Source organism: Rhinolophus ferrumequinum, chromosome 14, assembly GCF_004115265.2.
Source record: "Rhinolophus ferrumequinum isolate MPI-CBG mRhiFer1 chromosome 14, mRhiFer1_v1.p, whole genome shotgun sequence".
NCBI lineage: Eukaryota > Metazoa > Chordata > Mammalia > Chiroptera > Rhinolophidae > Rhinolophus > Rhinolophus ferrumequinum.
Genome location: NC_046297.1, coordinates 60,689,656 through 60,711,961, shown reverse-complemented (window position 1 = coordinate 60,711,961; position 22,306 = coordinate 60,689,656). Strand labels below are relative to the sequence as shown.

General features: G+C 33.9%; 1 protein-coding gene across 3 annotated transcripts in view; it reads left to right on the top strand.

Annotated features, from left to right (window-relative positions):
- ATAD2 (ATPase family AAA domain containing 2) overlaps positions 1-22,306 on the top strand; it is a 53,365-nt gene that overhangs the window by 17,857 nt on the left and 13,202 nt on the right. For all 3 annotated transcript variants that reach the window (XM_033126418.1, XM_033126417.1, XM_033126416.1), the window contains exons 9-19: positions 3,274-3,381; positions 6,680-6,788; positions 7,052-7,167; positions 10,879-11,053; positions 11,917-12,005; positions 15,354-15,513; positions 16,217-16,307; positions 16,981-17,295; positions 17,818-17,950; positions 18,302-18,488; positions 19,162-19,347. In XM_033126418.1, the coding sequence (XP_032982309.1) occupies positions 3,274-3,381; positions 6,680-6,788; positions 7,052-7,167; positions 10,879-11,053; positions 11,917-12,005; positions 15,354-15,513; positions 16,217-16,307; positions 16,981-17,295; positions 17,818-17,950; positions 18,302-18,488; positions 19,162-19,347 (1,669 nt within the window). The remainder of the gene's footprint in view (positions 1-3,273; positions 3,382-6,679; positions 6,789-7,051; positions 7,168-10,878; positions 11,054-11,916; positions 12,006-15,353; positions 15,514-16,216; positions 16,308-16,980; positions 17,296-17,817; positions 17,951-18,301; positions 18,489-19,161; positions 19,348-22,306) is intronic.

Genomic DNA, 22,306 nt, shown 5'->3' with positions numbered 1-22,306 from the left:
TACCTCCATCCCCCGGCTGTAAGCCACCACTAATCTACTTTCTGTCTTTATAGTTTTGCCTATTCTGGGTATTTCATATAAGCGGAATCTTTTGTGACTGGCTTCTTTCACTTGTATAACATTTTTCAGGTTTCATCCATGTTATAGCATTTATCAGTATCTCATTCTTTTTTCTTGCCAAATAAGATTTCATTGTATAAGTACTCTTGTACCATATTTTCTTTATCCATTTATCATTTGATGGACAGTGGCTTGTTTCTACTTTTTGGCTATTATAAATAATGCTACTATGAACATTTGCATACACCTTTTTGTGTGGGCATACATTTTCGTTTCTCTTGGTATATACCTAGAAGTGGGTCAAATGCTAACTATATGTAATGTTTCTAGGAAGTGCTAGATTGTTTTCCAAATGGCTGCTTCACTTTATATTCCCATATACAGTGTATGAGAGTTTCAGTTTTCACACATCTTTATTAACACTTGTTATTACCTAACCTTTCAAATGTAACCCTTTAAACCTCTTTTTTTTTTTTTTTACTTTCTTGCCACGGTGGTGTGAACATCTCATTTCTTCCAACAACCTTAATGGCAGTCATTTTACTTTTTCATGAAAACGCCAGCTTCTATTTATAGTTCATGTTCTACTTCAGCTAGTGAGGCATGGAAATAAAGCACACATCCAAAGAATCATTTGAACATTGCCCTTGGTGTCCATGGCAAATGGTCAAGAAACCTTGCAACCACAATTCAGGATCTTCCAAGGGTCTTTTGGTAACTTATCACAGCAGAGCTTCTGGAATGCTGCCGTTGAGCAGGATTTTCTTTCTTCTTTATGGTTGATAACTTCTAGTCATCTAAGGTTTATTCTTTAGCTTCATTATGCAGTTTCTGGAACAAGCCTAGTCCCTTTGAACAAGAGGATAACATGATACCACAATTGCTTCACCAGCATCCAAAGTGCTCCTTGTCAAGGAACGAGGACTGGCAACTCTAGACACTGATTAGGTTCACAGTGCTTGTCCATGCCAAAGTTGTCACGTTTTTAGTAAAATGGGAAAAAATGAGTGTGGTATGTGTATTCAGAATCTTTTTTAAACGGAAATACTCGCCTTTCTACAGCACAAAATAATTATGAAGATTGCCAGCTCAGCTCTACCACTTACCATGTTTCCCCGGAAAATAAGACCTAAATGGAAAATAAGCCCTCTCATGATTTTTCAGGAGGACATCCCCTGAACATAAGCCCTAATGTGTCTTTTGGAGCAAAAATTATTATAAGACCTAGTCTGATTTTTGGGGAAACACAGTATTAGTTACGTTTGGCAAATTAACCTCTCTGTGCTTCAGTTTTTTTGATCTGTAGAATGGGTATAAGAGCACCTATCTCATAATATTGTGAGAATTAGATTAGTTAATGTAAAGCACTTAAAATAGTATCTGGCACATATTAAGTGCTACATGTATTTATTATCGTAACCATAATGTCTACAAATAATCCCTATTTGCAAATCAAATGTTGAAAACTGATTCAGTTCAAAAGTTTTGTTTTTTGCTTATAACTTGACTGGTTTTTTGAAATAAACAACTGGAAATCGTCGGTGTCGTAGTGTATAGAATGAGGATTTTTGGAATAGATAGATACGGGTTTGAATTCTGACAGCACCATTGACTAATTCTGATATCTTGAGCAAGTTATTTAAACTATTAGCCCCATTGGCTTTCACTGTAAGATGAGCCTACTAATAAGTACTTTTTCCAAGTTTTAATTAAGAGTAAATGAGATACTATGCCAACTATCTGGTACAAAAAGCACTTAGTAATTTTTTTATTCACTTAGTAAATGTTAGTCCCTTTTATTAATTGTGAAGTTAATCTTAATTTTATTTGAATGCATACCAAATTCACATACAATAATGTGAATTATGCGACTACAAGTTAGAGTCTTCGTAGTGTTAATGGTAATATTAAATAAGTTAGTCTTTCATATAAAATTTCAGACTTACACTAGACAGTTTCAGTTTCAGGCTGATCACAAAAATGGTCTTGGGCATGTTTGGGTAGGTGGACAGTGGAGGATTATTTTCTCACCTATATCTGTGTTTCCATAACCCCTTTTCCAAAACCGTTGTGGCCATTTGTGTTTCAGAATTCCAATTTTTTGGGGGGAGGAGTATTTACAGAGGTAACATGCAATATAAACATCTCTAGTGGTGTCTGGGCCAGCACTGCTTAGTCAAATATATTAATTCTATAGCAAATCATGAACAATCATAGTAAGTGTGACAAATGGAGACTATGAATTGCCTTTATGACATTCCGGTCATGTTTTGCTGTTAAGTATATAATGGGAAAACTTGTTTTCAGAGTCTTTTAGGTACAAGATTCTGGACCTGCATTATGCAGATAATAGATTGTGACCCTTTTCTATTTTTGGAAACACCTACTTAACCATGATTGCACTGTGACTCAGGAGAAGCTCTAGACCCAAGCCAATGGAATGATGAAAGGTTTCCCCAGCCAGACTTTTTTTCCCCCCTTATGTGTCTTTTGCAACTGTCCAAAGCCAGAAGTGATTTAAAAAATTCTTTAATATTTTAGCACTTGACATCTTATTTAATACTACCTACCAGCCAAAGAATTGGATTGTATTTTACTTTTTTTTAAGTGAGAAGATTGAAGCTTATATATAGGTGGGGTACCTCACCCACATTTACACATGAAGTGGCAGTTCTGAATTTACAGTTGATGATATACTAGATAAAAGGCCATCTTATTCCTGTTTCCTAAAATTTTATTTAACTTAATCCCGCTTGGTTTACATAAAAATTATCATGTTCTCCTTTTAAGGTCATTTGACATTTCAAAATAGGTGATGACCTTTAAAATGTAAAATTATATATAGTATAATATTGAAAATATTTTTTTAAATTATAGTCCCAAAAATTCTAATACCCTCTTTTTCATACCTTTCTCTTTGAAGATAACTGATTTATATCAAGACTAAGAAGTAACTGCCTGTACCATATCCCATCTTAATAAACATTTGATGGTCAGCTCTAACACAGCCTGCTATCTTTTTTTCCCTTCCTCTCAGTTATCCAAGGCTTTTATTCCTTTTAAAAGATTCAACCAATAAAATTTACTTCATTGGTTCAGCAAATGTATTGATTTTAGGATAAACCTTCTTTGGATCATTAGGTATTTCTGATGTTTGGATCTGACGCTCTTTTTCCTGCCCTTCTTCATTATGATTTTAATTTTCCTCTTTAGGCGAAGGCATGCAATCCACAGTAGTGACTCTACTTCATCCTCCTCTTCTGAAGATGAACAGCACTTTGAGAGGAGGAGGAAAAAGAGCCGTAATAGAGCTATCAACAGGTAAGTGCCATATTGATGCCTTTTATAACTACCAGCCTTTTTTTTTAATTTATTTATTTATTTATTTATTTTTATTGAGGAAGGGGAATAGGGCTTTATTGGGGAACAGTGTGTACTTCCAGGACTTTTTTTTTTTCCAAGTCAAGATGTTGTCCTTTCAGTCTTAGTTGTGGAGGGCGCAGCTCAGCTTCATGTTGTCCTTTCAGTCTTAGTTGTGGAGGGCGCAGCTCAGCTCCAGGTCCAGTTGCCGTTGCTAGTTGCAGGGGGCGCAGCCCACCATCCCTTGCAGGAATCGAACCGGCAACCTTATGGTTGAGAGGATGCGCTCCAACCAGCTATACAATAGGTTAATGTATAAAGCCAGAATGCTGTCTTGTTTGAAATATCTACAGTTAAAACTAATAATAGGTTAGAACATTTTTTTTTTTTGCGCAGCCATTCTATAACTCAAAATGGTGCTTGGTAAACACTGATTTCAGGAAATAAATTTTTTTCTATTTAAATACACTCTTTTTAATAATAACAATAATGCGTTCTTATTCCTTAGAACTCTTAAGAAAAATTGAAAGGTTTACTGATTTCATAATTCCTTGTACTATAAGTCCACATAAACTAATCAACTGATTTGATTCTCACAATGATCCTATGAAGTAAATAGGGCAAGGATTATTCCCATTGTACAGATGTGGGTGGGTGAATGAAAACTGCAGTGATTGGATTCTAATATTCTTAGAGTCGAACACAAATGCTTGACAAAGCAATTGGAACATAATAATTGATGGGGCATACAAACCAACCATTTTTTGTATCCTAAGCTCTATGGTTGCCGCTAGCGATGTGTGGCTATTAAGCACTTGAAATGTAGCTAGTCTGAATTGAGATATACTGTAAGTTTTTGTAAAAAAAAATACACTCTTGGATTTCAAAGACTTAGTACAAAAAAGAGAATATAAAATAGCTCTGTTTTTAAAATATTAATTTTTCATGTTGAAATGATAATACAGTATTTTGGATATATTGGGATAAATAAAATATATTATTAAAATTTTACTTTTTTCTTTTGTATGGCTAACAGAATTTTTAAATTACGTTTTGGCTTACATTTCATTTCTGTTGAACAACAGTGAGTTAAATCATCCAAAAGCTGTATACTTAGACTACGTGGATTTTTCTTTGCTTTCATAGAAAGGTGCATCTAATCCTGTGAATTTTATGCAGTTATATTTCTATTAAAAAATTATTTAAGAAATATCCTTTAAAAAGCCACAATTGAAAATTTGTCCATCTTAGGTTTCACAGTGTAAATTCCTCCTGGAATTTGGGGCTAGCAAGAATTGTCACTGGGAGTAAGCATGGTGCCTTCGCTTGTGTTCATTTGCAGCAATCATTCTTTGCTTAGGCTTTCTGGTACAAGTATCTTAACCTCTAACATACGCAGTTTTCATTTTTCCATTGATAAAACAAGCAGCTTCTTCTAGGCATGGTCTTTGTAACATACCATATCTTTTTTAAAGTAGTTTGGGAAGTGGTGATTCATTCTTGCTTGAGAGGATTGATGTGGATCCAAATCCTGGTGAACTGACTATTTTGCTGAGAGGTATTTAGCAGAGTTGCTGGAGGTCTGCAGACACCCTGCTTGGTCTGATTCCTGGATGTACCACTGACTTGTTTGTGACCTTGGGCATTTTAGTTTACATTTTCTGTCTTGAGTTTGTTGAAAATAGGGGAACTAACAATACTTCACAAGACTGTTGTGAGGATTTAATGAAGGAATACACTTCAAGCACCTAAAACTAAAATAGTGTCTGGCAAATGGTAAAGATTCATATATATTAGAAATGATCATTATATGTATACTGATACTGCTGAATTCTCAACCATGAATTATTTTATGGTTTTGTGGCATCTTGAAAACTGTTGTTTTCATTTGATTATATAATTCTAATAATAAAACTTCAGATATAACTATTTCTAACATTTAAGTTCTCAACCTATATAGAAAATGAGGAAGTTGAAATACATAATCTTAAGATTGTTGCAGCTGAAATTTTGTTTTAAATTCTTAAGAAAAATGCCCATATTTTAACAAGGCATTTGAGGGAGAAAGTGAGTTGATAGTTTTGGTTTTTAAAATCTTTATTAAATTTATTGGGATGACATTGGTTAGTAAAATTATATAGGTTTCAAGTGTAATATTCTATAGTACATCTATGTATTGCATTGTGTGTTCACCACCCAGAGTCAGTTCTCCATCCATCACCATATATGTGACCCCGTTTACCCTCATCTACCACCCCCTCCCCCTTACCCTCTGGTAATCACTAAACTGCTCTCTCTGTCTGTGAGTTTTTGTTTCTTTGTTTGTCTTGTTCATTTTGTCGCTTTCAGTTTTAATCTCACATATCAGTGAAATCATATGGTTCTTGACTTTTTCTGTCTGACTTAGCATGATTATCTCAAGATCCATCCAGGTTGTCACAAATGGCAGTATTTCATCTTTTCTTATGGCCAAGCAATATTCCATTGTATATATGTACCATGTCTTCTTTATCCAATCATCTATCAAAGGACACTTCAGTTGTTTCCGTGTCTTGGCCACCATAAATAATGCTGCAATGAACGTAGGGGTACATATGTCTTTATGGATAAATGTTTTCAGATTTTTTGGGTAGATACCCAGAAGGGGGATTGCTAGGTCGTATGGTAATTTTATTCTTAATTTTCTGAGGAGCCTCCATACTATTTTCCATAGTAGCTGTACCAAATTCCCACCAGCAGCATATGAAGATTCCTTTTTCTCCGCAACCTCTCCAACGCTTATTATTCCTGGTCTTGTTGATAATAGCCATTCTAACAGGTGTGAGGTGGTATATCATTGTGGTTTTGATTTGAATTTCCCTAATAGCTAGTGAAGTTGAGCATCTTTTTATATATCTGTTGACCGTTTGTATGTCTTCTTGGAAGAAGTGTCTGTTCAGGTCCTCTGCCCAATTTTAATTGAATTGTTTGTTTTTTTGTTGTTGAGTTATACAAGTTCTTTATGTATTTTGGATATTAGCTCCTTATCATAGGTGTTGTTTGCAAATATCTTCTCCCATTCGGTAGGTTGTCTCTGTTTTGTTCATGGTTTCTTTTGCTGTGTGAAGCTTTTTCGTTTCATACAGTTCCATTCATTTATTTTTGCTTTTATTTCCCTTTCCTTTGAGGTCAAATTCATAAAATCCTCTCTGAAGCCAAGGTCCATAAGTTTAGTACCTGTGCTTTCTTCTATGCAATTTATTGTTTATTTTTAAAATAGGTGCCTCCCACTAAATTTTCGGAAAGATGAATTAAAAGGAATTTATAAAGATCGAGTGAAAATTGGAGCAAGCCTTGCTGATGTTGATCCAATGCAACTAGATTCTTCAGTGAGTACTGTCTTGAAATGTATGCTTGAACTGTAATAATGTTCTTTGTTTTAAAGTTAAAAAATATATATATCTTTTTAATCAGAAACTTCAATTTTTACAGATTTTTTTTTCTTTTCTTTTTTATTTTAAATCTCCAAGCTGCAACTAAGACACTATTACTCGGTTGGCTGTGTGTGGGTTTGGGTGTAGTTTGGGGGTGGAGTGACATTTTAATTTTGACTCCACATCTAAGAATGTCACTGTTTCCCTCCCATTGCCAGGTACGATTTGATAGTGTTGGTGGCCTGTCTAATCATATTGCAGCTCTAAAGGAAATGGTTGTGTTTCCATTACTTTATCCAGAAGTCTTTGAAAAATTCAAAATTCAACCTCCAAGGTAATTTAATTATACATTTTATTGTAGCCAAAATCTGTGCTATGCTATATGATTGTCCAGAAAGATAATGCTTCTCTGTTGAAATTTTTCACGCCTACTGTATTTGTACATTTTTTTGCAAGTTTCTGGGTGCTTTTAATATTTTTACTTTCTTAATGTTTAACATGAAAAATGGTTTCAAAATTGATTATCCTTGAAAAAAATGATTCTCCATGGTTTTTGATACATTTAATGATATTCCTCCCATACATATGCTTTACTTTTTTTCTTTTATTTTTAAAATTTAGTTTAAATTTGTATCAAAGTAATACATGTACATAATTTTAAAAAATCAAATAGTACTATAATTCTTTTTTAAAAAATGGTAGTAGTCCGTCCTCTACCTTTCTCCATTTCAGAGGCAACTACTTTTAAATTCTTTAGCTGTACATATGCTTATACTATAATTTTTAATTTTTTTAATTTTAGACACAATCTGTAGGCTTCAAACTATGGACAGTGACTATTTGGCTCTTTTACTTTTCCTACCTTCTACATATATCTATGCTTTCCCTTCCTCATATACTCCCAATAGTTCATTTATACATCTATAAAATTGTTGAATCAATTTTCAGTGTTTGCTTTATGACTATGTAAATATTTCTTCATCTGAACCATAGATAGTATATTATGACAACTATATAGTACTTTATTTCCTCTCTTACAACCCTCTTGTCCCCCCTCAGTTATATCTGAAGTTTTATTATTTTGCTTTTGTTTTGTTTTGTTTTGTGTTTTTTAATATACTTATCAATTCATCCATAAAGTCTTCACTAGAGTTACAAAGTTCTTTTCAGTACAGTTGAACATATCAAGTCATGTTTTGGCTCCTTATATTTCTAGGCATATCCTGGAGGCTTTGTTCTCCAGCTTCTTTCTGGACTGGTTACTCTTAGTCTTATAATACAACTAAGCCTTGAGACTTTCCATCACCATCTTCATGGGATTTCCTTTATGTTTCTTTCAGTGCTGCGTTCAACTAAGACCTTGATTTATAGCTGTGTTTTGATGCAGCACATTCTAGGAATGTCCTGAGAAAAAGAGTGTATGGGAGGTTATTGTTGTTATTATTATTATTATTATTATTATTATTATTATATTTTGAGAACAGTCATGTGACGTCACACTTCCTTTATGTCTTTTCCCCTTCCCCCTTTATTATGCTATCTATACCTCTACAATCTGTAAACATATCTGATTTCTGGGAAAGATTTTCGGTATCACTTCTTCGGGAATTTTTCCACTCCAATTTTTCTCTTACCTCAATTCATGTCAGTTGGATGTTGGACTTTCTAGATGTTTTTCTCTTTTGTTTTGGTCTCTCTTGATGTTAGAGGCTTTAAGTGTCTAGTGATCCTTGGCTCTCTTAAGAGTGAAGCATGTTTTTAAAGCTCACTGGTAGCGCTTGTTAACTTATAGGCCTCACCTTAGGGTGATTGGTGGTGGGGCTGATGCTTTCACCAGGAGTCCTCGAGTCCTCAAAGTCAGTATCTAGGGGTGTTTTATCCCCAGAGACACATCCTCCAGTCTTCTATCTGACAGAGCCTGTCAGCATTTTAGCAGACCATTTTAGCAAGGGTTAGTCTCCACCATTAAGTGTGGAGTTTTTCATTTACTTCCTACAGCATTTCATCTTGTCCTCTAACAGAAAGTAAACCATCCAAGCAAGATGCCTACACAGGGCAGCAAAAAGGGATCAGGGTGGTGTCCAAGTTCTTTAATAATGTTTTACTCCATCCTCCTGTTTGCAGCCCTACCTTTTACACCTCCTTGAGATATATATTGCCTCTCAATCCTGAAAGGGGTTTTGAAAATTAGCCTTCTTTTTAGGAGCTTCTTTATTTTAGGTTTTTAGATTTTTCAGGTCTGCTAAAGTCATCTGCATTGTAAATTGCAAAATTTTGTTGGGATATCTCAAGTGCTGTCTCATTTTGTTACTCACTTTGTTTTATGCACTTTAGTGGAATTAAAAGGAAGACCACAGGTAAAACCATGTATTCAATCTGTCATGTTTAACTAGAAGTCCACTCTTGAACTTTTTATATCACCATAGTTTTTTATCTTCTTCCTTTTTCTTCCAGTTTTTATACCTTATTAACCCATTTTTAAACCTTAGTCTCTGATTCCCTTTTCCTTATACACCTTTTCTTCCCTCATTGATTTAAGTAAACTTTTTTAAATTAGTAAGCTTTTTTGCCTTTTGCATTATAAACGTGTGTACTATAAAACAATCACAGTTAAACAATGGTGAATAAAATTTTTTTAAATTTATTTTTCAGTTAATATTACTCAGCTGTAAAATTTTTTTTAATCAGAAAGATATTAATATTAAATAATAACATTTACTTCTTATAAGAAATCTTAGAAGTACCTAAAATAATATAGTAACTTAGAAGCAACAACAAACTTCCATAATTTTTTCTCTTTCCTTACAACATACATTTACCCCCATAAAAATCAAATATATGATTGTGTAAACTTGCTGTTTTCATATGTATGTTCTCTTTACATTGTAACAGCTGAATAATGTTCCATTATGTGGATGTATCAAATTTTATTTGATTTTGCTGTTGCTGGCTATTTAGTTTTCTCCTAACTTTTCATTATCACAAATGTCATTATCGTGAATATCTCACTGCTTTCTCTTTGTGTGAATCCTTAGTTCCTTCTTTAAGATACAGTCTCACAAAGAAGATTGTTGGCTCAATAGATAGATTTTTAAAATCTGTTCCTGCATTGGCTTTTGTACATTAAAATCACTGTGGTTTATTCCATTTGTTTATATGATTGTTTTGTTACCAGTTGCTTTGTTTTTTTACGTCTGCATTTGATTATGTCCCTTTCTTATTATCTTTTCTTTTATGTGTCATTAATAGATTTTTTCCTCTCACTTGTGATTTTTTTTTCCCCGCCATTCTTATTTTGTCATTTTTGTTTTTCTGGGATTTTCCTTAAGTGTTTCTGTCCAAGAGCAGTTATTTGATGATCTGAAATTGATTATTTCGTATTACTTTAATAGATCTTAATACCTGACACATTCTGTTTCTACACCCTTTTTACATTTCTACTAAGAATTATGAGTATAGCCCATTTTCTCAGAATTTTATCCTAAGAGCAATGAATAACTTTGGAAATATGTGAAAAAGCTGTAGGTTACCCTATGGCAGTGATGCCATAAAATTTATTTTAAATTATTTACATTGTCCTATTCTCTATTGCCCAACCGTCATTATTTCTTTAAATTCTCTCTCCTATCTTACTTTCTCTCCTATTCAATCCCAACATGTTTTCTTGCAAAACTTTGGGTGTTCTGTTATTGAGGCTGAGACCAAAGATTGCAAATGAAATCTGTTATTTTTTCCCCTGACCTGTTACAAAAGTAAACTATCAAGTTTTTTTAAGCATGACTTTTATGCAAGGAAAGGTACTATAATGAGCATAATGAATGAATAAAAGACTTTTAAATAAAGGGTTTTATTTAGTTTCAACATTAATTTTGTAATATCAATATTAATTCCCAGGTTTTAAGTTCTGCTTTGTGGATTGAAATATTTCATGTGTCGTATTTTTTTATTCACTAATTAAGAGCATTCTTGAAATTAGTTTGTAATTTTGTTTAAATAGTCTACTTTTTAAAAATGTACTACTAAAATAATACTTATCCTTTTACAGAGGTTGTTTGTTTTATGGTCCACCTGGAACTGGAAAAACTCTGGTTGCTAGAGCACTTGCCAATGAGTGCAGTCAAGGAGATAAGAGAGTAGCATTTTTCATGAGGAAAGGTGCCGATTGTCTGAGTAAATGGGTAGGAGAGTCCGAAAGACAGCTACGATTGCTATTTGATCAGGTATGACATTAAAATTTGCCTATCTAGATCTATAATCAATGTAGACGTAAGTATGTAAGGATTAGATAAATCTTGCATTTAATCAGATTTCATAGAGATAAACTAAGAAGAATTAGACTAAATATATAATCTTTCTAGGTTATTTTCCTTTGTATATGAAGATAACACCAACCTATAAGGAACAGTTTTATAGTAAGAAGAGAAAGGAACAATTAGTTTGATCTAAGTTCTTTGGAATCTTTGATCTCATACCTAGAGAGTGGGTGGTAGTTTCATACTTAGAGAGATAATAGTAATGTCTTAATATGAGAAAATTAGTTCTGCCCTAGAGTGGCTTTCAATTTCATGTTCCAGATTGTATTGACAACACATGTGAGATCATAGATTCTGAGCTACTGAGACATAGTGCTGCAAATGTTTTTAAATCTCTTTCTGGAACTCACTGAGATTTTTTGTTTTAACTTTCCTGGAAGTTTTGTTGTTGTTCTTGTTTTTTAACTGCATCTTGCTAAATGTTTTCCCATCCTGACATGGAGGGAAGGCTGTATCACTATCTTATTCTAGTCTTTATGTTGTTGACAGTGGGTCTTTTTTTGTGTGTCCCAATAGTGACAGCTATATGAAATCTAAGTTATTAGTCAGTAGAGTATATTTTGAATATTTCCAATTGAAAATGCAAACAAAATTAAATTATATGTTATTATAGTTTAGACTGAATCCTTAAAACATAGTTCTTGAATTTACATTTAGATTTATAAATTCTGTAAGCAAGTTAGAATGAAAATGGATTTAAATGGTTTGTATTAAGTCTACATATTTGAAATTTTTCATGATAACATGCAACCACTGGATCTGCTTTCTAGGCTTATCAGATGCGCCCATCGATTATTTTCTTTGATGAAATTGATGGTCTGGCTCCAGTACGATCAAGCAGGCAAGATCAAATTCACAGGTAAAAATTGCTTGATGATGTGTCTGCCTGTTTTCCTATATTCTGAGGTGTATTGATATTTCATGAGGGATAGAATGGTTAGTTGAGTGGTGAAAGAAACTTTAAAAACCAGTAGTTTCTTTTTTGTTAGTAGAACCCCAATATATAGTTGAAAAAGAAAAAGTGAGCCTGTTCTGGATGGCAGGTCTCAAGCACAGTATTAAAATCTTGGTTACAGATTGAACTCATGATACAAACTTAAATGCCCACTGACCGGTGAGTTAAGGCAAATGAAATGAACAAGGCAGGCCAGTGGTAAGAGTCGGGCTGGGGCTGGGGCTTGTGTGTTCAGTCATGAGAGCATAGCAAGTTGTTTTTAACTTCAGCCTATTATTGAAGGGCAGAATCTGAGCCAGGCTTGAAAAATAAATTTTCTCTCTTAAATTTTATATTCAAATTTTGGTGTTAATTATCTTTTAAATGTTGCCAACTAATTCAGATGCCTTTAAGACATTGCCTGAGCCAAACAAAATATGTCTTAGTGCATGACTGCTAGTTTAACATTGATAGCCCAACTTCATTTTCAGGATGAGAAAATTGAATGTCCCCTAGGATAAGCTGCTTACTCAAAGGAGCACTTTTTCCTTAGTGCCATGTCCTCAACTTAAATCTAAATTACTTTCAGTCCCAGTTCACCTTCAGTCTTTCAGAGCTTTTCAAATGGTCTCATGAATTACCTGATTGCTTAATTAATTTGGGATACCCTAACGCAAGTGTTTGCATGCCTTCCTATACACCAGTATTATATTTTATTGTAGATGATAATAAAAGGAACGAGACATAATGTGAATGATAGATAGATTTTGACTTGCCTAACACCTGACAGTATTTACTATATTCTGGTGGCCTTGATGCTATACAGTGTCATTTGTTGCTCTGAGTAAATTAAAATGTTAAGTACTATGGTAAAAAGTTATGTCTGCATATCCTACCAGTTATCAACAAATTTTTAATATATGACACATTTCATTATCAGCCGTACTGTATTCATTGTGTTAATAGGGAGAAACATTTAATACTAACATCACTTTGCAGTCAAGTAATTGAGTACTTGTTATATTTTGGAACAGTTCTAAAGGGATTGGAATAATTTTAGCAAGCATGTGCCATCTCAAATATATACACACACACATACACGTATATATTTTTAAGAGAAATTTGGTGTGCAAGTAATTGTGTTGATGCATTAGAAAATAACATTTTTTAGCCTAAGATGAAGAGGAAGCACATATAAAGTAAATTAAAACCCTAAAGTCTTTACTTTGAGTTAAAGATATTATGAATTCATGATGAATTTTTTTATTTTTAAAGAAAAAATAATTCCAAGCTCTGGATACTAAAAAGGTCTAGAAACCATCACAATCCAATAGCAATTTGTACCACTAGCACCCGGATTGTGGTCTCTAAATACTAGGGCTCTTAGGAGAGATGATGGGTTGCAGAATTGAGTCAGGAAATAAGCAAGACAAGCCTGGAACATCTTGTAATGCCTGAAAGCGAGGAAGCAATCGAAGACTACGGGGGTCATAGCAGAATGACATAGCCAATTTTGAAGCAGTTTCCATTGGCCAAAGATGGGACAATTTGAACATCAAAAATAGTAATGACTACAACAGATTGAAATGCATCAAATAACATTTAAAAAGTCAGTTTTCAATAGTCTTTTTTTTAAATAAAAAAATCTAATTGGTCACCAGAGGTTGCTAAAACAGTGACTCATTACTTTGAAAATTGATAAAGAGAATGAATCGAGCATTTTTTTCCTGTTCTTTAACCATGATTCAGGCCATGACTCAGGCTAATTTCATAGTTGATGGAGTAACATTGTTCTTTATAGGAAAATCACAGTTAATAAATGCAGAGGAAATTATTGAATTAGAAAAATCAACCTTTTGCAACCCCTTATGAAAAAGTGAATCTGGACCTGTTCTTTTCAACTGGGGGGTGATTTTGCACCCCAGGGGACCAAGGTTTAGATATTTTTGACTGTCACAGCTGGGGTAGGGAGGGGAGCACTACTGGCATCTAGTGGGTAAAGACCAGGGATGCTGTTATATGCCCTAGAATGCACAGGACAGCTCTCCACCGCAAAGAATTATCTGATCCGAAATGTCAGTTGTGCCAAGGTTGAGAAACACTGCTCTAAGCAATAATCAATGGCTGCTGAAACAGTAAGGTGTAAAGTTGATAGTGAAGTTTTTATGGTGAGTGGAGGAAGCTGAGAACACCTCATTTAAACCCCACCCACCAATCTTAAGTGAGAAACTGGTGTTATGCGCCTCCTGAGGTATACAATAGGAAATACATGGTATCTTCCTATGAAATGCTATCCCAAGTAGTTTAACCTGCATCTATAAGCTTCTAGATCTAGCTACCAGTTTATAGGGAATACAAATGATAGAGGACAAGTTAAATGACCCCATCAGGAAGCTATCAGTCCTGTCCACAGTGTGGGAAGAAAATTCTGCAAGACAAATGACTGTTTCTTCAACAAATAAATGGTGTGGAGGAAGAAAAAAAGTGAGGGAATGTGATGGGAACTGTTACAGATTTGAGGGATGTTTGACCAAGTGTGTGTGGATATTGACTTGAACAAATAAAATGTAAAAACGATATTTTGAGAAGTTGAGAAAATTGGGTATTAGGTGATATTAAGGAATTATTATCATTTACATTGGTGTCAGTATTGTGGGAGTTTTTAAGTCCTTATCTCAGAAATACATACATAAATATTTTACTTATGGATTAAGTGATCTGTCTGAAGCTTTTTCTGTTTTTTAAAGCTGTCAGGTTAAGACATATAAAAGGAATATTATTAATTGTTGAGATTGGGATGTGGAGATCATCCTACTAATCTCTGTCCATAATCAAAAGTTTAAAATGTAATAAAATCCTATGTTTTTATGCTTTATCTATATTCTATTTTATTTTGGGGCCCTTTGTTTGATAATGTGTATGCAATGGAACACTGTTATTTTTAGATAGTGTTTGTTTATCCGGTACATACTAGTATTTTTTGATGGTGTGTATTGTTTGAGAACTCTCAAATTCCTTTGAGAAATGATGCTTTATGAAATGGTTTTCAGGATCCATTTGTGGCACTCAAACGACCATCTTATGTTTTCTGATGGTTTTAATCTCTACATACCATTTAGTGTGGTATTTTTACAGGCGTTTTTAATTTGTTGAAAGTAGTGGGATGCTCTCAAAAAATTCATTCACATTTAATGTATTAACTCTTACCAAAAGAAGAAGTGATATATTCAGCATTTAATCAATTAATCTTTTCTCTCTTATTTTTAAATTTAGTTCTATTGTTTCCACCTTGCTAGCTCTTATGGATGGATTGGACAGCAGAGGAGAAATTGTGGTCATTGGTGCTACCAACAGGCTGGATTCTATTGATCCTGCTTTACGAAGACCTGGTCGCTTTGACAGAGAATTCCTTTTCAGCTTACCTGATAAAGATGTAAGAATTTAACATCACTCAAGTTTTGACAGAATGTGTTACCTTTGTCATGAACAAGTCTTGGTACAGTGAAAATTTGCAGATCAAGTTTTGTATGTTCTGAAGCAAAATTGTGATTAACATCTATGCATTTTTAGGGAGGTATTACTTCATTTAAAGAAAAGAACTTGGGTATATATTTTTTTTTAATGCCTTCCTAAAAGTACTCTTAAAATGCTTTCAATTTGAACATAGCCTTTGGATATTAATCATACAGCTTTATTTTGCTTCAGAACATACAGCCTAATGAACAGTCAGTCCTTAGCCAATTTTTTAGCCTTGGCTTTTTCATGAGTACCACCATGTTTCTTTAAAGCCACTTAATCTTTTGAGAACCAAGCAAGAAAATATAGGTAGATCTGTCAGTAGTCTAAAAAAAAACAGTTCTTACTATGTACCAGAATGAACAATAGTTCAGTAGTTATTTAATTTCTCTCATTCACATTTATGATAAATGGAACTTGAGTACTATAAATACAAATCTGTTTAACATGAATTCCTTAAACTTTTACAAATACGTCTTTTTTTTCACTGTTTCGTATTTCTGTTTATTTAGGTATTAATATCTTTAACATTTTAGATAATTAAAAGTATTAAATTGAAATTATTCTAATCTGAATAGCACATTATTATTATAGATGAAAAAAATTGTTTTTATTTGTAGGCTCGAAAAGAAATTCTAAAGATTCACACAAGGGATTGGAATCCTAAACCACTGGACATATTTCTAGAAGAACTAGCAGAAAACTGTGTTGGTAAACATTGCTTTTTAAACATTAAAATAAATATATTCATTTCAAAGATGGAACAAGTTGTAGTCTTGCAAGGTTATGTTTAAAGAAATGCAAGGTTATATTTGTTTCTCATCTCTTATTTGTGACATGTTTTCTTCCTATAAAGTCCTCTGGTATTAAGTAGAGATATTTGACAAAGTGGCTATTGAGGAATTTGAGAGCAAAGTAGACAATAATAATAATAGCTATCATTGCTGACTGTGTGCAATTTTCTGGTCATCCTGTTAAGCATTGTATATATATTATTTCAGGTAAGTCTCACATCAGTCCTGCAAAGTAGGTAACATTATCCCCCTCTTACAGATGTAAAAATGGCTGACAGAACATAAATGATTCTCCAAAGATCACACATCTAGTAAATGACAAACTGGAAATTGAACCTTATCTGAGATTTTAAAACTCTTGCTCTTGATTCCTGTGCTATATTAGTGTTTGCATATTTCATTTACAAAAGTTAATTTGTTGATGGTTATCACCACCATATAAATTCACTAGGTAAAAAAACGATTTTAGTCTGATTACTCCTAAATATTTTGCTACTGTACTGTTAGTGTGATTTTCAATGTTTTTTAAACCATGGTTATGCTAATAGGACGGTGGTTTACTGTTTCTTTTTTTTTTTTCCTTTGAGTAGGATACTGTGGTGCAGATATTAAGTCAATATGCTCTGAGGCTGCTTTATGTGCTCTACGTCGACGCTACCCACAGATCTATACTACCAGTGAGAAACTGCAGTTGGATCTCTCTTCAATTCATATCTCAGCTAAGGATTTTGAGATAGCTATGCAAAAGATGATTCCAGCCTCCCAAAGAGCTGTGACATCACCTGGGCAGGCACTGTCCTGCATTGTGAAACCACTCCTGGAAAACACTGTTCACAAGATCTTAGAAGCTCTGCAGAGAGTATTTCCACACGCAGAAATCAGAACAAATAAAGCATTAGACTCAGGTATGAAACTTGACTGACCATTTAAAGTTAGTTTTCATAATTAGTAAAGCTAAATGTTTTATACATCCCAGACATGTTTCTTTATACAGAGCCTCTTGAAAGGAGTTTGATCATGCTTTGCTTGGATATTTGAAGAAAATTTACTTTATGGATTGCCTTTAATTTAATCTATTTTAAGTTTGGAATGCATTTTTATATTTACAGCAGGTCTTTGAATAACATCTATTCATTCAACATGGTTTCATTGTAACATTGATGAGATGCTGTAGGCACTAAATTCTTGTTTATATCAGTTAGCCTGTGATAAAATCGGTTTCTTTGTACATTGTTTCGCCTGAAGTCACAGAACCTATGGACAACATTAAGTGAGGACTTACTGTACTTGTTATTCATATCTACACAGATATTTTTGATTCTCTAGAAAATGTCATTGAAGTTTACTGATTTGCTAATTGAAGGATTACATAAAAATTTGCTTGGCCATCCAGAAAAGTTACTAATGTACAAGTCTTTGTTTTATAGATATTTCTTGTCCTCTGCTGGAAAGTGACTTGGCATACAGTGATGATGATGTTCCATCAGTTTATGAAAATGGACTTTCTCAAAATTCTTCTAATAAGGAGAAAAAAAATCTTAATTTTCTTCATTTGAATAGGTACATTTCCCTTGCAAATGAATATATTTTTTGGTGTATAAATTCCCTAAAATTAAATGAGATGGTCATTGAAAAGATTAAAGATGCCAACTAGACTGCTTTGTTTTTTTAAGTTAAAATATCAAAAGATCTTCTGTTGCTGTAATTGTCACTATAATGAAAATTCCACTGTATAAAGTATTCTTAAAAATCTGTGGACAAGTGTTTCCAAAAACCATATGAGCCATGCTTTTATGATTGACCAACCATATATTCCAAATTTTTGACTTATGTAAGTTCATAAGTGATTGGGGAGAAAAATTTAAACTAATGTTTTTTTCTAAAGCATAACTTATTACTCATTTCTTTCAGAAATACTTGTTATCAACCTATGTCTTTTCGGCCAAGAATATTGATAGTGGGAGAACCAGGATTTGGGCAAAGTTCTCATTTGGCACCAGCTGTCATCCATACTTTGGAAAAATTTGCAGTATATACATTAGACATTCCTGTTCTTTTTGGAGTCAGTGCCACATCTCCCGAAGAAATGTGTGCCCAGGTAATTCATTGTTGCCCAGATAAATAAGGTGTAAGACAAAGTCTTCCAGAGACAAAATCTAGAATTGCCTCATTGTTTTTATACTGTTTTTTGTCTTTTTGATTTGCAACTTTAGGTTCACAAAATAAAACTATGCGTAATTGCTTAGTCATTAAAAGAATTTGGGTTTAAATCCCATTTCCACCAGTTAATATCTTAGTGACCTTAAAAAGTTATTAAAGCTCTGTGCCTCATTTTCCCCATTTACAAAATGGAGATAATAGTATTTACTTTGTATAGCTGTTGCAAGAATTAATTTAGTAAAGTACTTAAAATAGTGACTGCTATGTAGTGAGTACTCAGTCTGCTGCTTCTGTTTTTGTAATTGTTATGTTTAGATTTTTTTAAATGTAAAAGTGTTTTTTATTTATATTTTTATATTTAACCTTGTTTACAACAGAAAAGTCTAGAGTTCTTGAGCTGTTTTCTAATTGCTTGAAGCAATTATGTTTTCCTAAAAATGAGACTTAACAACACATTTAACAATAAGATTATGGGATTAGGGGAAGCATTTTAAACTTGAGGGTTTTAGATGATAATTCTGGGAAGTTAAACATTGTTCCAGACAAATAAAGCTAGCATTACTGATGGGTTGCCTCTCTAACTGAATGTGATTTTTTTTTTTCTCTACTAGATGATTCGTGAAGCTAAGAGAACAGCACCAAGCATAGTGTATGTTCCTCATATACACTTGTGGTGGGAAATAGTTGGACCAACACTCAAAGCCACTTTTACCACATTATTACAGAATATCCCTTCATTTGCTCCAGTTTTACTACTTGCAACTTCTGACAAACCCCATTCCTCTCTGCCAGAAGAGGTAATTTGTGGGGGGAAAAGTCTATACTTTAAAAAGAAAGTTATTTGTATCAAAGTAATAAAAACTTATACAAATTCCAAACATTATAGAAGTGAATAAAATGATAAGGAAAAGTTTTCTTATCAACGATATCATTGTTAATTATTTGGTATATGTGCTTATTAAGCGGGATGGTTGTGTGTGTGTGTGTGTAGTAAGATTGCAATATAAATTTTATTCTCTTACAAAAATTTAATTATATGATACATACTGTTCTGCAATTTACTTTATAAATCTTATGTATTTTTTAATACGTAAGTTTCATTCCTTTTAAACACAACATGGCTTTTTCCGTTGTCTTGATGTACCATAATTTATTTATCCAAATCCTTGTTCATAGGATTTTGGTTGTTTCCCAGTTTATTAAACTGCTACAGTGAGCGTCCTTGGTTTTTAATTTGTGTGAGCATTACTATGTGGTTTCTAGCACCCGTTCCTAAAAGTGGAATAACTGTGACTTAAAGTTGTTCACATTAAAAATTTTTGATAGTACCAAATTACTGTCCTTCAGGTTGGTGCCAATTTAGACAAATACCAATAACAAACAAAAGTTCATGCTGCTTCTGCCTGGAGTACTCTTCTAGATAGTTGGCTGGCATGATCCATTATTTTTATCAGGTCTTGTCTCTGCTCAGATACCACCTCAGAGAAGCCTCCCTGATTGGTTTCTCAATTAGAGGAATAGCTCCTGTGCCCAGCACTGGTTTTTTCCCTTTCTCTGCTTTGTTTTCATCACTACCTGCCATTAAATATTAATTTGTATGACTCTGTCTCTCCTAGCAGAATGTAAAGTACGTGAACTCAGGGATTTTTTTTCCCCCACCTTTCTATTCCCAGAGTATATAAAGCATATTGTGGGTGTCCGCGTTTTTCTTTAATGAATGGATTTAATAAGTTTTTCCATGCCTTTGACAACATTGGTTTATATTTTTTAGGACCTTGGTAGGAAGATAAATTCAAATATTCTGTTAAAAAAATATTTATTGAGTGCTTAGTCTGTGCCAGGCATGGTTCTAGGCACTGGGAATATAGCAATGAACAATATAGACAACAATTTGAATCCTCCTAGGGCTTACATGTTAGTTGAGGGGGAGGAAAAGCAAAAATAAGTAAATATATAGTACTAACCTATTTGGTATGGAGAAAAATTTAGCTAAGCAGTGCCAAAAGAGTCTGGTAAGGTCAAGACCTGAAAAATGAAATATATTTACCTATTTGAGTATCCGAGGGACAAAGTTTCCTGGGAGAGGAAAAGCAAGGGCAGAGCAAAAAAAAAAAAAGTGTCTGTGGTGTGTTGGAAAAATAGCAAGAGGGCCAGAGCGAATAGAGGAGAATGAGTAAAGAGCATGGTAGAAGGAAATGAGGTCAAGGAGTTATCCAAGGACCAGATTATGTACTGATGGCTTTGTTTTAATAGTTGATTGTGAATTATTCAACTGATAGTTAAATAAACTGGGAAATTAACATTAAATACAGTAAGTCCTCAATGTTGATAGGTTCTGTGACTAGGCTAAACAATATATGAGGTGAGGTCTGACAATTAAGTTCGCGAATTTGTTGCAGTTATGTTCCTAACCTTTTCTTATATTAGAGGGATTATTCATTATGAATTTGGACCAACTGGACAAACACTTAACCAAGTTTACTATTTGGAAGTGCTGAAAAGGCTGTGGGAAAAAGTTAGACCTGAACTTTTCGCCAACAATTCATGGCTCTTGCATCACGGCAATGCATCAGCTCACACAGCACTGTCTGTGAGGGAGTTTTCAGCCAGTAAACAAATAACTGTATTGGAACACCCTCCCTACTTACCTGATCTGGCCCCCAATGACTTCTTTCTTTACCTGAAGAGAAAGGAAATACTGAAAGGAAGACATTTTGATGACATTCAGGACATCAAGGGTAATACGACGACAGCTCTGATGGCCATTCCAGAAAAAGAGTTTTTCCAAAATTGCTTTTAAGGGTGGACTAGGCGCTTACGTCAGTGCATCGCTTCCCAAGGGGAGTACTTTGAAGTTGACCATAGTGATATTCAGCAATGAGGGATTTAGCACTTTTCCTAGGATGAGTTCGCGAACTTAATTGTCCAACTTCGTATAACGAAACCAACTTTACCACAGGCTAATTGATATAAACAAGAATTAAGTTCCTAGGCCATCTCATCAGTGTTACAACAAAACGATGTTGAACAAAACACTGTTATTTGAGGATCTGCTGTATATATTACAGACTCTTAGGGTTGGAAGAGTCCTTAAGAGTTTCTAATTTAGTTCTGGACTTTCCTTCATAGTCTCTCCTTTATGTGGATATCTCACCTTTGTTGAAACACTTTCTTCACTATTCAGTTTGTTAGCTCCAGCTCCTTAAAAATTAGCTAATTTTGAGAGGCTTCCCTTTCTTAATTTTCATTTGTTTCCCAGGTCCAATCTGTCTTCATCATGACAACTCTTTGTATTATTGAACATTCTTTTATGTTTATTTCTATCTCCTCATTCTGTCCCAGCCTTCTTCACACTAAACATTTCTTCTTTTTCTATGTTATGGTATATTCCTTGGGGTTATTAACACAATAGAAGTTTATTTCTTGCTCACTTAACAATACTAGGCAGGTGACTAGATTGACAGATCTACCCTCCCTCATGCAGTCGTTCAGACACTGGAGCTGAGAGAGCTTTCTTGTTTTCATGACATGGCTTTCCAGGTTGCTTTCATTCCATCCTGCTGAAAAGAGTGGCCCATTCATGTGCCTGTTCTGAAAGTGATGTATATTATTTCCTTTCACATTCTGTTTGCTAAAACTCAGTCACAGCTCTCTCTCGTTGCGAGGGAGACTAGGAAATATGATATAGCAGGGTGCGCACACACAAAAAAGAGAACGTGGGCTGTGATAATAGTGAGCTCTGCCACACATTACACA